This window comes from Paramormyrops kingsleyae, chromosome 12 (genome assembly GCF_048594095.1).
Source record: "Paramormyrops kingsleyae isolate MSU_618 chromosome 12, PKINGS_0.4, whole genome shotgun sequence".
Taxonomy (NCBI): domain Eukaryota; kingdom Metazoa; phylum Chordata; class Actinopteri; order Osteoglossiformes; family Mormyridae; genus Paramormyrops; species Paramormyrops kingsleyae.
Window position 1 is genome coordinate 6,769,312 of NC_132808.1, and position 18,172 is coordinate 6,787,483.

The window sequence follows — 18,172 nt, forward strand, 5'->3', positions numbered from 1 at the left end:
ATAATTTGGCACACAAGTGCTGGAAAGGCCAGGCGACCGAGTGCAGCCTTAACCATAGGACAATGGTAATGGAGGCTGAATTAGCAGGCCCCCACCAAGCTGCCCTCTTTCTGTAGGTCGAACAATACTAGACTTTCATGGGTGTTGATGAGGACAGAGGTTCACCCAGTGGCTGGGGGAAGGAGAGGAACCGGAGGTCAGGCTGACAATGACAGGCACCATTTCAGCTCTCATGATAACCCCCCAATTAGGCCAGATATTCGCAGGGACTACTCAGTAACATGGTGGCAGTGGTGTGGGTATGGAGGGCTCTGCCGGACTGCGCCAGGCGTGGGCGTGTGCTGCGCTGTTTAATTATAAAGCTGACAGGAACAGGCTAAGCGGGCAGCCAGGAGCCCTCAGCCCAAGCTCCAGCAGCTGAGAACAAACGTCACTGCTGCCCGTCCTCAGCCTGCCGCCCACATGACCCTGGGAGACAAGGAGGTCAAAGGTCGAGGCTCCAGCAGCTGTGGACATTATCTTGCAGGCTGCACGGGCCATAAAAAGGGTCTCAGTTGCAGGTCGAACCATAAGCTAACCATGTGACTTCACTTTTAGGAAGCAGCTGACACAGCAGCACATGTTATAATCCCACACTAGCCAGGACACCTTCAGGACACATGCACACACAGTAGGAAGAATCCAATTTTCCGTACATCTTCATTAGCTATCAGCTTCCTATGGCAATCACTTCAGAGCTTCTACCTGATAGAATGACAGCAGTAAAAGTAATATTATACAATGTGATCATGTTGCGCAATTTTAATTATTGTTAGGAATTACAGGTTTGGCGGCTATGACACGACATCACACTCAGGATGCTCGCCCTGCCTGTGTGGGTGAGGTCGGCGAGACACCATCCCAAAAGGAGTCTAACTAGAGGAGTGCGCTGCGATCTTGATGACAAAGTAGGCAGACAAAACACCAGCCAAGCATTCAAGAAAACATGCTCCATACGCCCGCACTCATCTTACTTTAATATATGCCAGGGAGGCCCAACACAGTGAGGCCTTCAGCTCAGCCAGTTGGCTGGGAATAAAAGCTCACAACCACAGGTTAGTCTGCCTTGCTCTGTCCTCCGAAAGCCACACTCTAGATGCCATGGCTGGAAGAAGCTCAGTAGAGAGACAAGAGGGCGAACTTTTCACTCCTGTGCTGAGCCCGGCATGCTCAATGGCAGTCGTTTGCTAATGCGTGGGGTTCAATGATTGCGTCACATGGGAGGGGCCAACACCAGAAAGGGGCAGTACGCACTGGCTGACCCAGGGCTCTGACCCTAAAACATGCTGTACAGCTGTGTGTCTCATTAAGAGAAAGATAGTGTATGAAAGAACCACGCACATACAGCACCTATATTATAAACCATCAGAATACACTTCAGAAGAGTTCCATGCAAAGTCCAGGGAATCAATAAGGAAAGAAACCAAAATAGAAGCCTTGTCTGGACTGTAGGAGCCAAGGCTACCGTCTCCCTACGATAACAGAGATATCAGCCAGCAACGGTGCTAAGACCAAAGAGTGATGTCCAGAGAGAAAGCGGCACATTTACAATATGCCTCATCAATCTGGGGACCCTAATCCCACAGTCAGGTAAATGTGCTGGGACTGAGGGAAGGGAGAGCCTCCACTGCGCTCCTAGGGCTGAGGGAAGGGAGAGCCTCCACTGCGCTCCTAGGGCTGAGGGAAGGGAGAGCCTCCACTGCGCTCCTAGGGCTGAGGGAAGGGAGAGCCTCCACTGCGCTCCTAGGGCTGAGGGAAGGGAGAGCCTCCACTGTGCTCCTAGGGCTGAGGGAAGGGAGAGCCTCCACTGTGCTCCTCAGACTGAGGGAAGGGAGAGCCTCCACTGCGCTCCTAGGGCTGAGGGAAAAGAGAGCCTCCACTGCGCTCCTAGGGCTGAGGGAAGGGAGAGCCTCCACTGCGCTCCTAGGGCTGAGGGAAGGGAGAGCCTCCACTGCGCTCCTAGGGCTGAGGGAAAAGAGAGCCTCCACTGCGCTCCTAGGGCTGAGGGAAAAGAGAGCCTCCACTGCACTCCTCAGACTGAGGGAAGGGAGAGCCTCCACTGCGCTCCTCGGACTGAGGGAAGGGAGAGCCCTCCACTGCGCTCCACGGACTGAGGGAAGGGAGAGCCTCCACTGCGCTCCTCGGACTGAGGGAAGGGAGAGCCCTCCACTGCGCTCCTAGGGCTGAGGGAAAAGAGAGCCTCCACTGCACTCCTCAGACTGAGGGAAGGGAGAGCCTCCACTGCGCTCCTCGGACTGAGGGAAGGGAGAGCCCTCCACTGCGCTCCTCGGACTGAGGGAAGGGAGAGCCCTCCACTGCGCTCCTCGGACTGAGGGAAGGGAGAGCCCTCCACTGCGCTCCTCGGACTGAGGGAAGGGAGAGCCCTCCACTGCGCTCCTCGGACTGAGGGAAGGGAGAGCCCTCCACTGCGGTCCTCAGGCTGAGGGAAGGGAGAGCCTCCACTGCACTCCTCGGGCTGAGGGAAGGGAGAGCCTCCACTGCGTTCGGATTGCCTTTGTGAGTGGTGATCTGATGGGCCAGTCTGAATGGCACGCTAGAGGCGGTACCTCAGTTAAACCAGCCTCCCTCTGAGAGCTTAATATAGTACCATCCGATTCACACCATGGCATTCAGAGCTTAGAAAAGCTTCTGAGTTTTCCTGTGGAGGGGGCAGGCCATGCAACGAGTTGGCAAAGAGCCAGCCTCTTCAGTCATCTGGTCAAATGATAAAGGTTAATAATGGCACTGTTTAAAAATAATAAACACATGCGTTTAAAAAAGGAGACGCAGAATTGCACAGATTTCAAGACAGAGAGAAGCCGCTGGCGGAGCGCCAGAGCCATCATTCACACCGACAACTCAGACAAGGAAATCGACTGAGTGGAGCCGAAATGGCTGTTTAGCAGAGAGATTTACTCTGGATCAGCCAATGAGAACAACACGTAATCCATATAGTGCCACACCAGTCATACCACACCGGATCCCCATCGCTGCACACAATAGGCAACTGGACAGGTGACCCAAACCCTGAAGGCCAGCACAGACACACAGAGAACACATGAACATCTCACACCCGGCATGGGCCAGAGATCACGCCCATAACCCTAAAAAGGTTCAGCCAGAGTGACAGCCACTGCTAGCTGGGCAGCACCTTCATACCCATCACTGAAGGCTGATGAGGCTCTTTCACAGGAAACGACGAGTCTTAGCTGATCCGTCATTCACCCGTTTTAGTTTCAAGCCTCAAGAATCACTCCTCCAGCACCGACACTTTACACTGTGCAAAGTGAGACTAAAATAAAAACCACTATCAAACTATCTTCAGGTGTGAACCTCTACAGACGCTTCATGGCTCATTTTCCAGGCACTTGCATGGAACAGTCACCTCCTGCTGGGCCCAATTTACCTGCAATACCAGTAACTGTGTGAAATACTTCCATGTAACCTTTTCCCAGCTTAGAACAAAATGAACCCATAAAATAAAATTTAAAAGAATGGACAGCTATTGAGCCACTTGTTCTTTTTTTAAAAAATGTGTTGACAGGAAGTTAAAAAGGTGTGTGACCCTCGCTTGGCTGGACGTCGACCCCCGAGCCCCAGAGGCACTCCGTCTATAGGCCTATTAGTGAAGTTAGGGTACAACTGCCTCCTGTGTTTAATGAGCCATAGACATTAAAACTGGACCAATTTCACTCGCTAAAATGAGCTAAAACCAGGTGCTACCCTCTCCGGAGGCCAGAGACACAGCAGCAGAATGACAGCTTTCCCTGTACAGGGCGCCTGAGATGAGGAGGCTACCTGACAAGTAGCAGGGAAGCAGATTCTTGACCCTGGAGGTTCCCAGGAGCATCCTGAGAGATGCAGATACACTAAGGTGACCTCTCTTTGGGGTTCCTCAGAGGGAACCAAGGAGGTTCCCAGGAGCATCCTGAGAGATGCAGATACACTAAGGTCACCTCTCTTTGGGGTTCCTCAGAGGGAACCAAGGAGGTGCCCAGGAGCATCCTGAGAGATGCAGATACACTAAGGTCACCTCTCTTTGGGGTTCCTCAGAGGGAACCAAGGAGGTGCCCAGGAGCATCCTGAGAGATGCAGATACACTAAGGTCACCTCTCTCTGGGGTTCCTCAGAGGGAACCAAGGAGGTGCCCAGGAGCATCCTGAGAGATGCAGATACACTAAGGTCACCTCTCTTTGGGGTTCCTCAGAGGGAACCAAGGAGGTGCTAGTGCATCAGAAACTCATTCGTATTCAGAGCCCAACCTAAAGCATACTGATCCTCCTTGATCCTGTGATCCTGACCCCAGGAGACATCATGTGACTCATAAAAGCATTTATTCAGATCAGCCCCAAGTCCAAACGTTCCATTATTCAGGAGGGCAGCCCTGTAACTCTCAATCCTACACAGCCAAAGTGCAGCAGAAGCCGATGCTGAGACTGCATGGCACTCGGGACGTTACTAAAAATCAATGTAAACCTCAAAGTCCAGCAGCATCTCCAGCTCACCAACTGCTAGGTGAGAGACCCCATGTTTAGTGAGGATGGCAGAGAGAACTAAACATTCAAAAGTATGGTTACATTTCAATAAAGTCGATGCTGACAATGCTTGCTGCCACAGGTGCAAGAAGGCTTTTGCGTGTCAAAACATTTAGTGAAAGCCTATCACAAGCGTACAGAGAAATCCATAGTTTTCGACTGCATAGCTCGCAGTTTCTCTCATGGCCCCAGGTATGACATGTATTCCAGTGGCCTGGAGCTCACATACAGAGTCAACAATTATACAAACATGGATTAGTGACTAAAAGTAACCATTAGCCAGCTGACTGTATTTATGAACACGTCTGTAACAATCTGAAATGGTCAGAAAATCTGCCATTCATAAATTCACAGTTTCAGATTTGGAGTGGTTTTGGCAAACTATTTATTTATATAGCATCTTTCATACATAAAATGCAGCCCAAAGTGTTATACACACAGAATAAAAATAAGGAAAAAAACAGTAATCACATTATAATCTATAATAATGACTTATTTAAAACAATGCTGTTGCACTTTACAACTCAAGAATGTTAATTTATATGTAGTATGTATGAGAAAATAATGCAATGTTAATTCTGTTCTTAATTTGTTTCTTTTTCTCTCTTAAATAAAAAGTATCAATAACTTTACCATTAAAGTACCGAACTGATAAGCAGTATCAGTTATAGTAGTAGTACTGTCAAAATCTTAATGATACCCATCCCGACTCCTGGGTGACTCAGAAAACAACCCAGGAATAAATAAAATAAAATGGACTTAAAATGCCAACATCATTATTTCACACAAGAAGCAGGAAACACGACGTCCAGCGGAGAGAGAACGATAATCACTCGAGTTACCAGCGAGGGACTATGAGCCACTGAGATTCCTGGGCAGCCTCCCTCAGTGTGCATTCCAAGGACTCGGGGAGACAGCCAGACCAAGGGGGGGTTATTCTCCACTATGACTGGATGCAAATGTGCTGAAGAATTCAGACCTTCAGATCGGAAGAGTGTCATTTCCGTTATCCATGGAGAATGGTTCTCCGAAATGGATTTGCACTTTATACAAAAACAAGCCGGCACGAAAGCAAAGCCGAAAGAGAAGATCACCAAAATTGCAGGAACTCAAGGGGAAAATGGATGCGCTTCACCAAATGAGTCAGTTTGAGGACAGACGCATCCCCAGAAATGACAGAAAGCTACCCATTAATGGTGCGGGAGGAAAAGAAGTGAGCCAGCAAACCGCTTTAGTGTCACACAGAGAGATGAGGAAGAGCACGGTCAGATTGCTCCGCCTCCGCCAAGAAGTGGAAGCCTAAAGGCCCACTGAGCAGGAAGAGGGACGGCAGTTTGTGAATGGGGCCAAACACACAGCCTGAGAAAGTAGACCAGCCTTGAAAGGGCCAGATGGAGATCCCCCACCTTCCCTCCCCGTCCTCCCCCACCCTTCCATGTGGGGCCCGGACAAAAAGCACGGCCATCGACAGGAAGCCTCAGCGCTACCCCCTGTCGCGCACGTGACAACTGCGGCCAGACACAGCGGCAGGTTCTCTCGCAGGAGGCACGGGCCAATCAGAGAGGCCGTAACATCCGGGCCGATCACTTATTCCTCCATCTGCTTATTTTTAAACCAGCACCCAAGAGTGAATCACCAGCAGCTTCCAGATCCTTCACCATCAGTGGCGGACGCTAGATGGGTGGGGGAAGCCAGGCGCTAGTTACTCCTCCTTGAGTATTTGCAGGCATGAGGGAAATGTAAACTGTCCGTCTTTAGGCTGGGACACATTCACCACCACTGGCAAGACACCTCTACTGAATGCATGCCAGGACTGTGATCCTCACGACGCAGCTCACCATGCAGAGTCAGCAGAAGCAGTCATGGGTGCATTCTCCTGCCTGAGACGGCTTCTCAGGGGTGTGAGGAAGCATCATCAACAGGGGCCAAAGGTATCAGGGGGCCCAACTGGCCTTGGAACAGCAATGGCTCATGCGAGCGGCTGCCGCAAAACAGAGGTACTATAACCAAAGGCTAGACAGGGCTCATCATCAGAATTATTAAATTCAAACCCCAAAATTTTGCAGCGGGGCGGTGGATTACGGTACGTAACTCATATTTCCGTATATAGTTTTGGACTTACGGTTCGGTAGAATTTCAGTACAGCAGATAATACATAATGTCAAACAAATCATTTTATTAAAACTGCAAACACACACACAATTAGGAGTAGCTGTAAACCAAAGGCAATGTGTGTGTCAGTGTGTCTGAATAACAAAACCAGAATGCTTACTGGCACAGCATAAAGTAATTTATGTTAAATAAACAAACTATAATGCCATGGGGAGACTAACTTGAAGAGGCAGCTTCTGCCTTGCTCTGGTCACACACACACAGATGCACGTCTCAAATGAGTTACCAAGTCTGCTTGAGTTTTCAGCAACATATCCAAGTTCAGTATAACAGAGCCGATACAGTCTTGATCTTAGCTACTCTCTCTCCAGTGCTGGTGTAATTTATTAAATGTATTAAAACTGCCAATTATGACTGTAACCAGCATTTGCCATAATCAACTCACAGCCACAATTAGCACGTTTTCCATGTTGAACACCTTCTGAATTTAGCATGCACCCGTTTCAGTACAGGTATTCATTTGTTTCTTTGTGTGTATTGAACCAAAAATTACGTATTGGAAGGTACACAAAGAATTCTTGCACCATTACAGCCCTAGTCACGCTCACCCAGCCCACCAGCCACATACCAGAGTGTCACTCCTGCATGTTTTAGGATGCAACCAAGAAAAACTGGGAAAAAATAAGAGCAACAGCATTTTTCAAACATTAAGAGGGAAAGCCAGGGTTCTCAATTACCTGAGTGTGCCTGACTAAGCACATTACAGGCCACAGAAAGGAGGACAGAGAGACCAGGCAGCTGCCTCGGGCACAAACACACACACACACTCATGCTGATCTGACCCAGAGCCCAGCAAAGCTGCCCGTTATCGCACATCTGCACACACACCATCCTGGACGCTGACCCAGAATACTCCAACACGCTCTGAAATGCCAATTGCTCAGGGGGGCCGAAACACTGGATCCTTTCAGAGACTTGTGTCGAGTTGAGAGCACCCCATGGAGGACAGGGAGCACACGTCACCTTGTCCTGAGCCAGCATTTGCTATTTTTAAATGGCTGCAGAAAGAACACATGAACTGAGTCCTGCCACTGACTCAAAGAGATGAAGGGGGTGACAGACAGACAAACACAGACAGACAAACACAGACAGACAGAAAGGAGTGGCCCCTGCATGGTTGAGCAAAAGACGGATTAAGGTCTCATATTTCATCTGAGCTTAATGACTCGTATTTAGAGCAGCCTAAATAACCAGCATGGAGATTAAATGGAATGTCAACATGACCTTTAACCTCACAGACTAATGTGATATGTCACAGGTTTATGACGGCCTTCTTTATTACTCACATGGCGAGTTCCAGCGATGGCTGCTTGCTCTATTTCTAAATCTGTATCATATAGGAAGGAACTGACATCACAGCCCCATTGGCACCCCGCCACAGAGACCACCCCCCGTAGGGGGCACACTGCAGTAGAAACCAAGCCCCTCCCCAGGGGAAAACCAACTGCAGAGACCACACTCCCACTCCCTGGCACCGCACTACAGAGACCGCCAGAGTCCCCACAAATGACACCACACTCATGGACACTCTGGAACAATGCCCATTCCTGCAGTGCCACCATAAGTAAATAATTCTCTGTCCCTTAAGAACAAGTCACTGGGCCCTCTCCAGCAGTACCCCCCCCCCACGCCCGCAGCAGTCTCGTCACCATAGTAACAGGCTTCCCGCAGTAGGAACCGGGCTCTCCTGACCAAACGTGCAATCCGATGGAGACGAGGCCTGACAGGACTCGGCTAGCAAACCGTGACTGAGGGCAGCCGGACATTCTGCACATCCTTTACCCTGGTTATGACGACACAGGCTGGGACGCAGGGCGGGTGACGGACACTCTGCACATCCTTTACCCTGGTTATGACGATACAGGCTGGGAGGCAGGGCGGGTGACGGACACTCTGCACATCCTTTACCCTGGTTATGACGATACAGGCTGGGAGGCAGGGCGGGTGACGGACACTCTGCACATCCTTTACCCTGGTTATGACGATACAGGCTGGGAGGCAGGGCGGGTGACGGACACTCTGCACATCCTTTACCCTGGTTATGACGACACAGGCTGGGAGGCAGGGCGGGTGACGGACACTCTGCACATCCTTTACCCTGGTTATGACGATACAGGCTGGGAGGCAGGGCGGGTGACGGACACTCTGCACATCCTTTACCCTGGTTATGACGACACAGGCTGGGAGGCAGGGCGGGTGACGGACACTCTGCACATCCTTTACCCTGGTTATGACGACACAGGCTGGGACGCAGGGCGGGTGACGGACACTCTGCACATCCTTTACCCTGGTTATGACGACACAGGCTGGGACGCAGGGCGGGTGACGGACACTCTGCACATCCTTTACCCTGGTTATGACGACACAGGCTGGGAGGCAGGGCGGGTGACGGACACTCTGCACATCCTTTACCCTGGTTATGACGATACAGGCTGGGACGCAGGGCGGGTGACGGACACTCTGCACATCCTTTACCCTGGTTATGACGATACAGGCTGGGAGGCAGGGCGGGTGACGGACACTCTGCACATCCTTTACCCTGGTTATGACGATACAGGCTGGGAGGCAGGGCGGGTGACGGACACTCTGCACATCCTTTACCCTGGTTATGACGATACAGGCTGGGAGGCAGGGCGGGTGACGGACACTCTGCACATCCTTTACCCTGGTTATGACGACACAGGCTGGGAGGCAGGGCGGGTGACGGACACTCTGCACATCCTTTACCCTGGTTATGACGACACAGGCTGGGAGGCAGGGCGGGTGACGGACACTCTGCACATCCTTTACCCTGGTTATGACGATACAGGCTGGGAGGCAGGGCGGGTGACGGACACTCTGCACATCCTTTACCCTGGTTATGACGAGACAGGCTGGGAGGCAGGGCGGGTGACGGACACTCTGCACATCCTTTACCCTGGTTATGACGACACAGGCTGGGAGGCAGGGCGGGTGACGGACACTCTGCACATCCTTTACCCTGGTTATGACGACACAGGCTGGGACGCAGGGCGGGTGACGGACACTCTGCACATCCTTTACCCTGGTTATGACGACACAGGCTGGGAGGCAGGGCGGGTGACGGACACTCTGCACATCCTTTACCCTGGTTATGACGATACAGGCTGGGACGCAGGGCGGGTGACGGACACTCTGCACATCCTTTACCCTGGTTATGACGACACAGGCTGGGAGGCAGGGCGGGTGACGGACACTCTGCACATCCTTTACCCTGGTTATGACGACACAGGCTGGGACGCAGGGCGGGTGACGGACACTCTGCACATCCTTTACCCTGGTTATGACGATACAGGCTGGGAGGCAGGGCGGGTGACGGACACTCTGCACATCCTTTACCCTGGTTATGACGACACAGGCTGGGACGCAGGGTGGGTGACGGACACTCTGCACATCCTTTACCCTGGTTATGACGACACAGGCTGGGAGGCAGGGCGGGTGACGGACACTCTGCACATCCTTTACCCTGGTTATGACGATGCAGGCTGCTACCGCCATGGGAGGGCTGAAGGTTACAGGCTGCACGGTCGATGACCTTTTGAACAGCCCCCCCCCCCCACACACACACACACACCACGCCTAACATTTCAAAATGATCCAGGGGCACCAAATACAAATTCTGCTGTTCCCTCAATTGCCCACATCATTACTATGCTTCATACAAACATTTTTAACTATACACAATTTAAACTGGGGTCATTTCACAGGGTGTTCCAGAACTAGTTTTTCCACAGTAAATTAGCCAGATGCCATAATAAGGCACAATAAAAATATCTTTATAAAATGAGACTGATCTCGAAACACAGCACAAGCTCTGCGGCCTATGCTGTTTACAAAGCTTCTGTTATATTTTAGTCCACAACAAAGTCGGGCAAGATGATGGAGCGACGGGACACCCTCCACCCCCACAGGCAGCCATAAGGCCCGCAGACCACACACAGGTAATGGTCTGGGAAGGAAAGCAGCCCTGGTGACACACCTGGTTGTGTGAGTTAGGACTCTGATATCGAAAGGTTGCCAGTTTAAATCCTGGGTCTGGCTTAGCGATACCACTGTAGGGCCCTTAATCCCAACCACTCCGTGAACAATCCCTAACCCTGCTCTCTGCCCTTTGAATGCCACAGAGGACATAGAAAAAAATCTGTTGAATAAATGAAATGACACTGAAAACAGGGGTGCCTTCATTGCTGTGGTTATTAAAAATACAGTACTAAAAATGCCCATGTATTGCTCATTTCAACTGTTCCGAATAGTAGTCACAGTTATCACAGGCACTTGGGCACCATTAAAAATCATTTCCACCATGAAAAATGCAGGGAACATGTGGAAGGGGCGTTCTGAGTGCAGTCAGGGTCACTGCGCAGCCAGAAGCTCTTGTCGGGTGCTGTGTGCACATCCCGAGACAGGCCATGCGGTGAGCGGCCATTCGCTGTGTTTGCGAGCATCAGTACACTCTCTCAGTACCAGCCAATGGTGGATACACAAAAGGCCACAGCCAGCAGGATGACTGCATCCAACTGGAAACCTTACGTCTAAAATAACACACTCAGCTCAGAATGAGATACAGATCCCAAGGGCAAATCAGCAACAACCCCACGCACAGAATCCTCCTCACTACAGGACAATGGCTGCAGAGGGCCGAGGGCTGCAGTCTCCCTTCCCCATGCCCCTCCCATGTTCAACATTCAAGCACTGGGTGCCTCCTGGGCAAAGGTGCTGCATGCACTCCTGTAGAGGTAATTATTAAACCGCATAGCTGTGCCAAGTTACCAGCTGTCAAGACCACAAACAAATCTTCTGCTTCAGTTAAACCTGAGCCAAACTATTTATTCTCATCTACCATCTTAAAGATCATTTTTTTAAATAAACAACAAATACAATTAACACAAAAATAATAAGTGGGGTGCAATTAATTCCAGTTAAAGAACAAAGTGTTTTCAACACCAACAAATTCAACCAGGGTGTCTGAACCGGATCATTACATTAGAGGGAAATGTGGGAACAGAGGACAGGACTGATCATCGGTGTGCAGCCATGGGAGTCACTGTGTATCCATGAGGAGCAAATATGACCCAAGACCAAATAGAATCCCTGATCCGACAGAAGTAACATTGTCCTTTTATATCAGACACATAAATCAAACACACTCTGGGAAATGACAATGACGTCCTTCAGAGCTGGGCCAATATGAGAGACACCTTAGCTTCCCTGAGAGAGGGAGGCATGGTCGCTGACCTATGAAGCAGACTACGGATATGCTCACCGACTGCACAAAGAAAGCATCCACACATGTGGTGGGAGGCTGAAAAAAGTGAGAACAAACAGGCCGAGCACAGGAACATGAACAGGAACATGAACATGAACGCTGCCTGGAAAAAGAGAGCACAGGTCCGGGACACAGGGAACGACAGAATGAGTGACACTCTAGGACATCAAGAGATAAAATGTATATAAGAACATGGTCAATATTAGGTAAACCATAAAAAAAGACATTACGTTCAGCATCAGATTCAATATAGGGAAGTTAAATTAGTGTTGTAGCATCACCTTAAGTGTATGTAACCGAGTCATTAAATTCCCACCTTTATTTCTTACCCAACGAGAGCCAAAGCATCATATCAGATTCTCATATCATACGCATAAAATTGGGTGGAGAGGGGTCATTTGGAATGGAGCCACATAACCTGAACAAATTAAGCTGATGCTGATAGCATTTATTAATTACTGTAACATTTTAAAAAGTAATGTTGAAAGTGTTTGCCAAAACGTCCAGTATCTTATCAAATACACAGATAAATGGCTCACCAACGCAGAGGTTGTCTTAAAACAGATGTCATTCAATCAAAGCGCCCAAGAAAACTCCACTGACAATTACACTGAAGAAAAGGAAAACGCAACGCGTCTTTCGGTGACATGCGTTTTCAATGAATAACAATAATTTTCCATTTCTTTGTCAAGACATGCTAATGAATCCTACTTAATGGCAGGATGTGGCGGATTTGCTTTAAACCGCTATCAGACACAGAATGGGACCGTGGATTCAGAAGCAGCCCTGACATTTGGTGGCAACGCGTCCTATAGCAAACCGGGCCTATCTTTAAAATCACTACCACCATAAAAAAACTACACTCTAATCCGTCTGTGCCTTTAAAAACTGACATTTTAGCCGTGCGGTTACAAAAATGCAGCTCGCATAAAAGCACAACAATATTAAATATTGAAGAAAACGACAGCAAAAAACGTTTGTGCAGTATCGAATAACATTGTTACCTACTCATTACATCAAACACATTACTCAGCCTACACCGGTTACATTGTAGCTACGTGTTAAACATTTAATAGACACTTGGCCATTAGGTGCAAGCTAAACGCCGGCGATCTCCGCCGGTAAACACGCGGTCATCCGTCTGCATCTCACCGCCAATTCCGGACAACCAGCTTCAGGCTTTTTATGTATCATATTGTTACTCTGCCTTGGTTATTTTAGGGCTGAATTAATAAACCATCTGACATGGCCAAGCGGGCCGTACAACTGTACTAGTGCTTAATAATTTTTTAACAATAATAAATCAAACAAACGCAAACGGCGCTATCAATAACAAAAATAAATAAATAAACAAGCGAAATGTTTCCAGAAGGATGCGATCGTATAGGGATGCAAAGGAAAGCGAGGGGAACACCGATCCAGGTTTGCAAACCACCATATGAAGTGTGTCAGTTAGGTAAAATAATGCAAAGACAGAGAAGGCAGACCTAGCTGCCAACTTCAGACTGCCGGCTGGCTTTGCTCGGGGGGGAAACAGCTCAGTTTCTCTCACCTGAAGCGTCCCCCGCAGTGCTGGCACTGGTCCCCGACCCAGCCGGGCTCGCACACGCAGTTGCCGCCACCCGGGTTGCACTGGCCGTTCAGACACGGCTTGTCGCATTCCTTGGCCTCGGTGGAAGACATGGGTCCGAAAAAGAAGAGAAGCGCGGAGATGAGCAACGCGTTTCGGTGCTGCGGCGGCGGCGCTCCGGGGGCAGCTGCGCCGGACAGACCGCGGCCGAAGCGCGAGCAGGCCCACCGCCTCCTTCCGTCCGTCATAGCAATTCAGTTCGCTCCCCAACGACTTTTATCTTATTTGCCTTTCGCTTCGGAATATAAAAACCCTCTTTTCTTGGAGCAGTCGTACTGTAAAGCTCGGTCCCGGGAAAACAAGTTAAGCCCCTCTGCCGGCGTAATTATTGTGATGTCTTAGGAAAGCCTGAAGATCCAGCAGCTGAAATATTTTCACATTCGTTTGTCTGTCACCGACTTTATGTAGAAATAGCACGTATTTTCGTTTCTTTATTATGTTTATCTGCTCTTCATGTTAAAGCGCTTATCTCCAGCCTTCCCCACCGCACAGAGCGCATCACACATACCGACACCTGGAAATGACGTCTGCTTAAATACGTGGGCGTGGAAAAGGCGGGAGGTGTGCGCGCGGGGGGGTGTACCTCTATCTTCTTGTGCGTGTTTGCGTTTTTATTTGCGTGCTTGTTTGTTTGTTCCGAAAGTATTGTTTCAGTTATAAGATATCCTCCTGAGATCCAAGGAAAAAAGTGTCCTTCAATTGTAGGTTATTTGTCTTTGGAGGAAATAAGACATCTTACAATTTAGATTTTTTCAAATTTATTCTTATTTTAATTTCACAGCATGTCCTTTTTAGTTCACAACAACAATAAATACGGTTCCCAACATCAGTGAAAACATAAATGCAAAAATACAATGTCCACTACAATGGACATAAATGAATAGGTCGGGTCTCAGGAGGTTACAAAACAGGCAACTTAAATGCGCATTCAGTTTCTAATGCACAAAAAAACTGTGATAGTGGGATTATTGTCCCACATAGCAAGAAGATGCCATCCTTCCAAGCACCTCACGTTATTCTACATTGTATTCAGAACCCCCCCAGCTGTCGACCGGATTTTAAAACTGTTCCATGACTCTACGAGATTTCCAGTTCTGAAAAAACAATGTTTTACCTCAGCCTTGTAGTCTGTGCCAACGTTTTTCAACCGGAATGCCAAATGTGCCATGTATAAACTTATGTATTAATAGCTTAATGTATTATGAACGTACTTCAAGTGGCTTAGTCCAAATAAAGTTGATCTTGAACCAACAGGTTAAGAGCAATGTGATACGTTATATTGGTAAGATACAATTAGTAGTATGTCTTAATCAATAATCTCTAGGCACCCTGCCACCCTGACCACGATATGTGGTTAGAAGAAGTATGGATTAATGGTAAGTGTTAGTAGGCAATATTAAGTAATAATGCAAAATGAAAATGACATAACTTTATATGGCAAGTAGCAGGGTGGTGATGCAGCATTTCAGCACAGAAGCTACAGGTTTCTGACCTTGTTCTGTGAGTGTGGAGTTTGTATGGATGAACTCCAGGTACTTATTTTTCCTCCTGTCCTGTATGCCTTGTGACAGACATCCCATTGAGGACGTCCCCTACCACACGATCTGTGCTTCCTGTGACCGACGCCCGGTACGCTGCAGGCCTGCATTAAATACACATCCATCCATCTCCTAACCACTTATACCATGACCCAGAAACACACACACAGATTTCCTCCCATTACAGGATAACAAGCTATAATTATTCACCACCCATGATATATATATGCTGAAATATTCATGCTTATTCTGCTTTTTTTCTGCTTTATATTCACCAGGCATATATGTATTTAATAATAAGACTCTGGCTCAGCAATTCAAAACAGTGCGTGCCGTGGTGTATGGGCAGCTACAATACCCATGTCCCCTGCAGCACTTTACAGTGTATTTTTCCCAACATATTATTAAGATATTTTGTGAGTGGTCACATTTATCTGCAATGCAATACACACCCAACAAATAACTCAGTCGGACTACAAGGGACCGTTACGTTTTTTTTTTGTTTTTTTTTTAAAGTAGACTCCAAAACATAAACAGCCAAAGACAATTTTTCCAGAATAGCAAACATCTGAAATTTTATTTGGCAGCACAGTGGTTCAGAGAGCAATGGCCTGTACTACGAAGCGGGGTTACTGGCTTATCGGGGTAACTTGTCGGATTTAAGGTAGCACCGTTTAAATGGACCTCATATTCGTTCATTTACATTTTGCCCAGACTACCTTAAATCCGACAAGTTACCCTGATAATCCAGTAACCCCGCTTCGTAGTACAGGCCACAGGACTAGCCTTAACCCTCTGTTTATATGTTCGCCTTGTCTTCCTCTGGGTATGCTGCTTTCGAAATTTTAGTGTAGAACTAATTTGTTTCTGTATTTTTCAGCAAAATATACACAAAACCAACTGACACAAACTAGAGTAAGGTCGCACTAGAGAGTTTTATTTCTTTTACTGTTACAAAACTGTGAATTAAGTTGATTTAACTGTGGCTGTCAGTGTTGCCCAGGTGGGGGATGCTATCTACATTGGTGGGGATGCTGTGGAGATTCAAACCATCATCTTCTCTTCTATCAGATGATGCATGATTCAGGGGCATTTTTTTATCCGCATGCAATTAGGCTTCTCAGTAAAAGGCAATTACAGGCCAAACTGATGCTCAGACACTTTGAAGCAGCTTTTGCAAATCCAAGTGTCTCTATCGGTGCTGTTTTCAGGTATTTTTGTATTTATTCTTAGTTATCAACAACTACAGTACTCACTAGCTTGTGTTTATTGTCTTGCATTTATTTTCACTGCAGGAGGCATGCAAGTAAGAATTTTATCATGTACACATGACAGTAAAAAAAACCTTGCTGTGAAGATGGGGAGATGATGGAGATGGAAGTGGAGCTGCACAGAACTGGAGAAGGAGCTTCTCCCACTGTTTCCTCAGCTGGAAAATACAACGTGCATAACTTGACTGCCTAAGAGCATGACCAGATTACACAGCTGGAAGATGGATGGATGGATGGATTACTTTAGTATTATTTTGCTCTTTCCAGGTTTAAGTTATTCAAGGGTTCTTGCTGTGATGGAGGATTTTCTGGGAGTTACACTGCCTTTCACAGTAAGGAAATGCCTTTGGTTTAGTCTCAGGCGCTACATGCTACATGTGCTAATTACACGTGTAACGGGGCATTCATTGGAAGTTCAGCCTGACTGTAATTATGCCGAGCTGACCCCTTGAGAGCGTCACTTTGGACAGCCCCTCTCCACCTTCTGGGGCCTGCCTCTCAGCCCCTTGGAAGCCACTCATTGGTCATTTAGTTAAGTTCAAACTACAACAGAATGTCAATGGGAAAAAATAAGGTTACATTTTGAAAACTTTAGTTACTGTACTAACTGCCTATGGAATCCAGTTTCAGAATTAATTGATTTATTTCACTTTAATTGTTGTATTTATTCTGCATTACAGAGATAAAATAATGTAACTACACAAAAGAATATAAGAAATTCGGCCCATCAAGCTTGTTTGTGGAGAACTTAACTAATAGCTCAGAGTTGTTAAAATCTTATCTAGCTCTGATTTAAAGGAACCCAGGGTTTTAGCTTGCCCTACACTAACAGGGAAACTATTCTATACTCTAACTACATGCTGTGAAAAGAAGTATTTTCTCTAATCCATTTTAAAATGTTGTCCTGCTACTTTCCACTTATGGCCATGAGTTCTTATATCTGAACTAATTGTAGTATTGAAGTAACTGTTGGGTTGAACAACATCCAGACCTGTTAGAATCTTATATACCTGGATCATGTCCCCCCTTAGTCTCCTTTGCTCGAGGCTGAACAGATTCAGCTCAGCTAACCTCTCCTCATAAGACATTCCTCTAAGACCAGGAATCATTCTTGTAGCCCTCTGTTGCACCTTTTCTAAGGCAGCAATGTCCTTCTTAAGGTATGGTGACCAAACCTGCACACAATATTCTAGGTGGGGTCTTACCAAGGAATTATGTAATCGTAGCATCACCTCCCTTGACCTAAACTCCACACACCTAGAAATGTAACCCAACATCCTATTGGCCTTTTTCTATTGGTTCCCCACACTGGCGAGAGTGGGACATGGAAGCATCAGTGACAGATGACAGTGAAACTGAGAAAAGGCTTCAAAGTGCTTTGACTGTCCACCTGTAGTTGTAGGAGGTACATAAATTATACATAGTGTTCCTTCAAAACAGAACATCACAGAAGAATTTTATCACAAGATAAAACAAGATCTAAATCACACACAATTTTGGTCATAACTCACTTTTGATGCAATATGCAATTGCAGTATGCAGTTTTGCATTTGTACAGCAGTATTGTAATTATGACAACTAACCCCACAACAGTTCTGGATTCAAAACTATTGTTTAGTCTGTAGGAAAAACTTTAGATAAAAGGGCGAGAGAAAGATCACAGAGAAACGGAGGTTGGTGTTGGGCTGCCTGATTTAACATAG

The 18,172-nt window shown here is 47.5% G+C and overlaps 1 protein-coding gene across 1 annotated transcript in view; it reads right to left on the reverse strand.

The window, feature by feature from the left end:
* Positions 1-14,169, reverse strand: part of atrn (attractin) — a 124,050-nt gene extending 109,881 nt beyond the window's left edge. Inside the window, exon 1 of the mRNA XM_023799986.2 lies at positions 13,583-14,169. Within this exon, the coding sequence (XP_023655754.1) occupies positions 13,583-13,848 (266 nt within the window). The 5' untranslated portion in view covers positions 13,849-14,169. The remainder of the gene's footprint in view (positions 1-13,582) is intronic.
* Between the last annotated feature and the right edge of the window lie 4,003 nt (positions 14,170-18,172).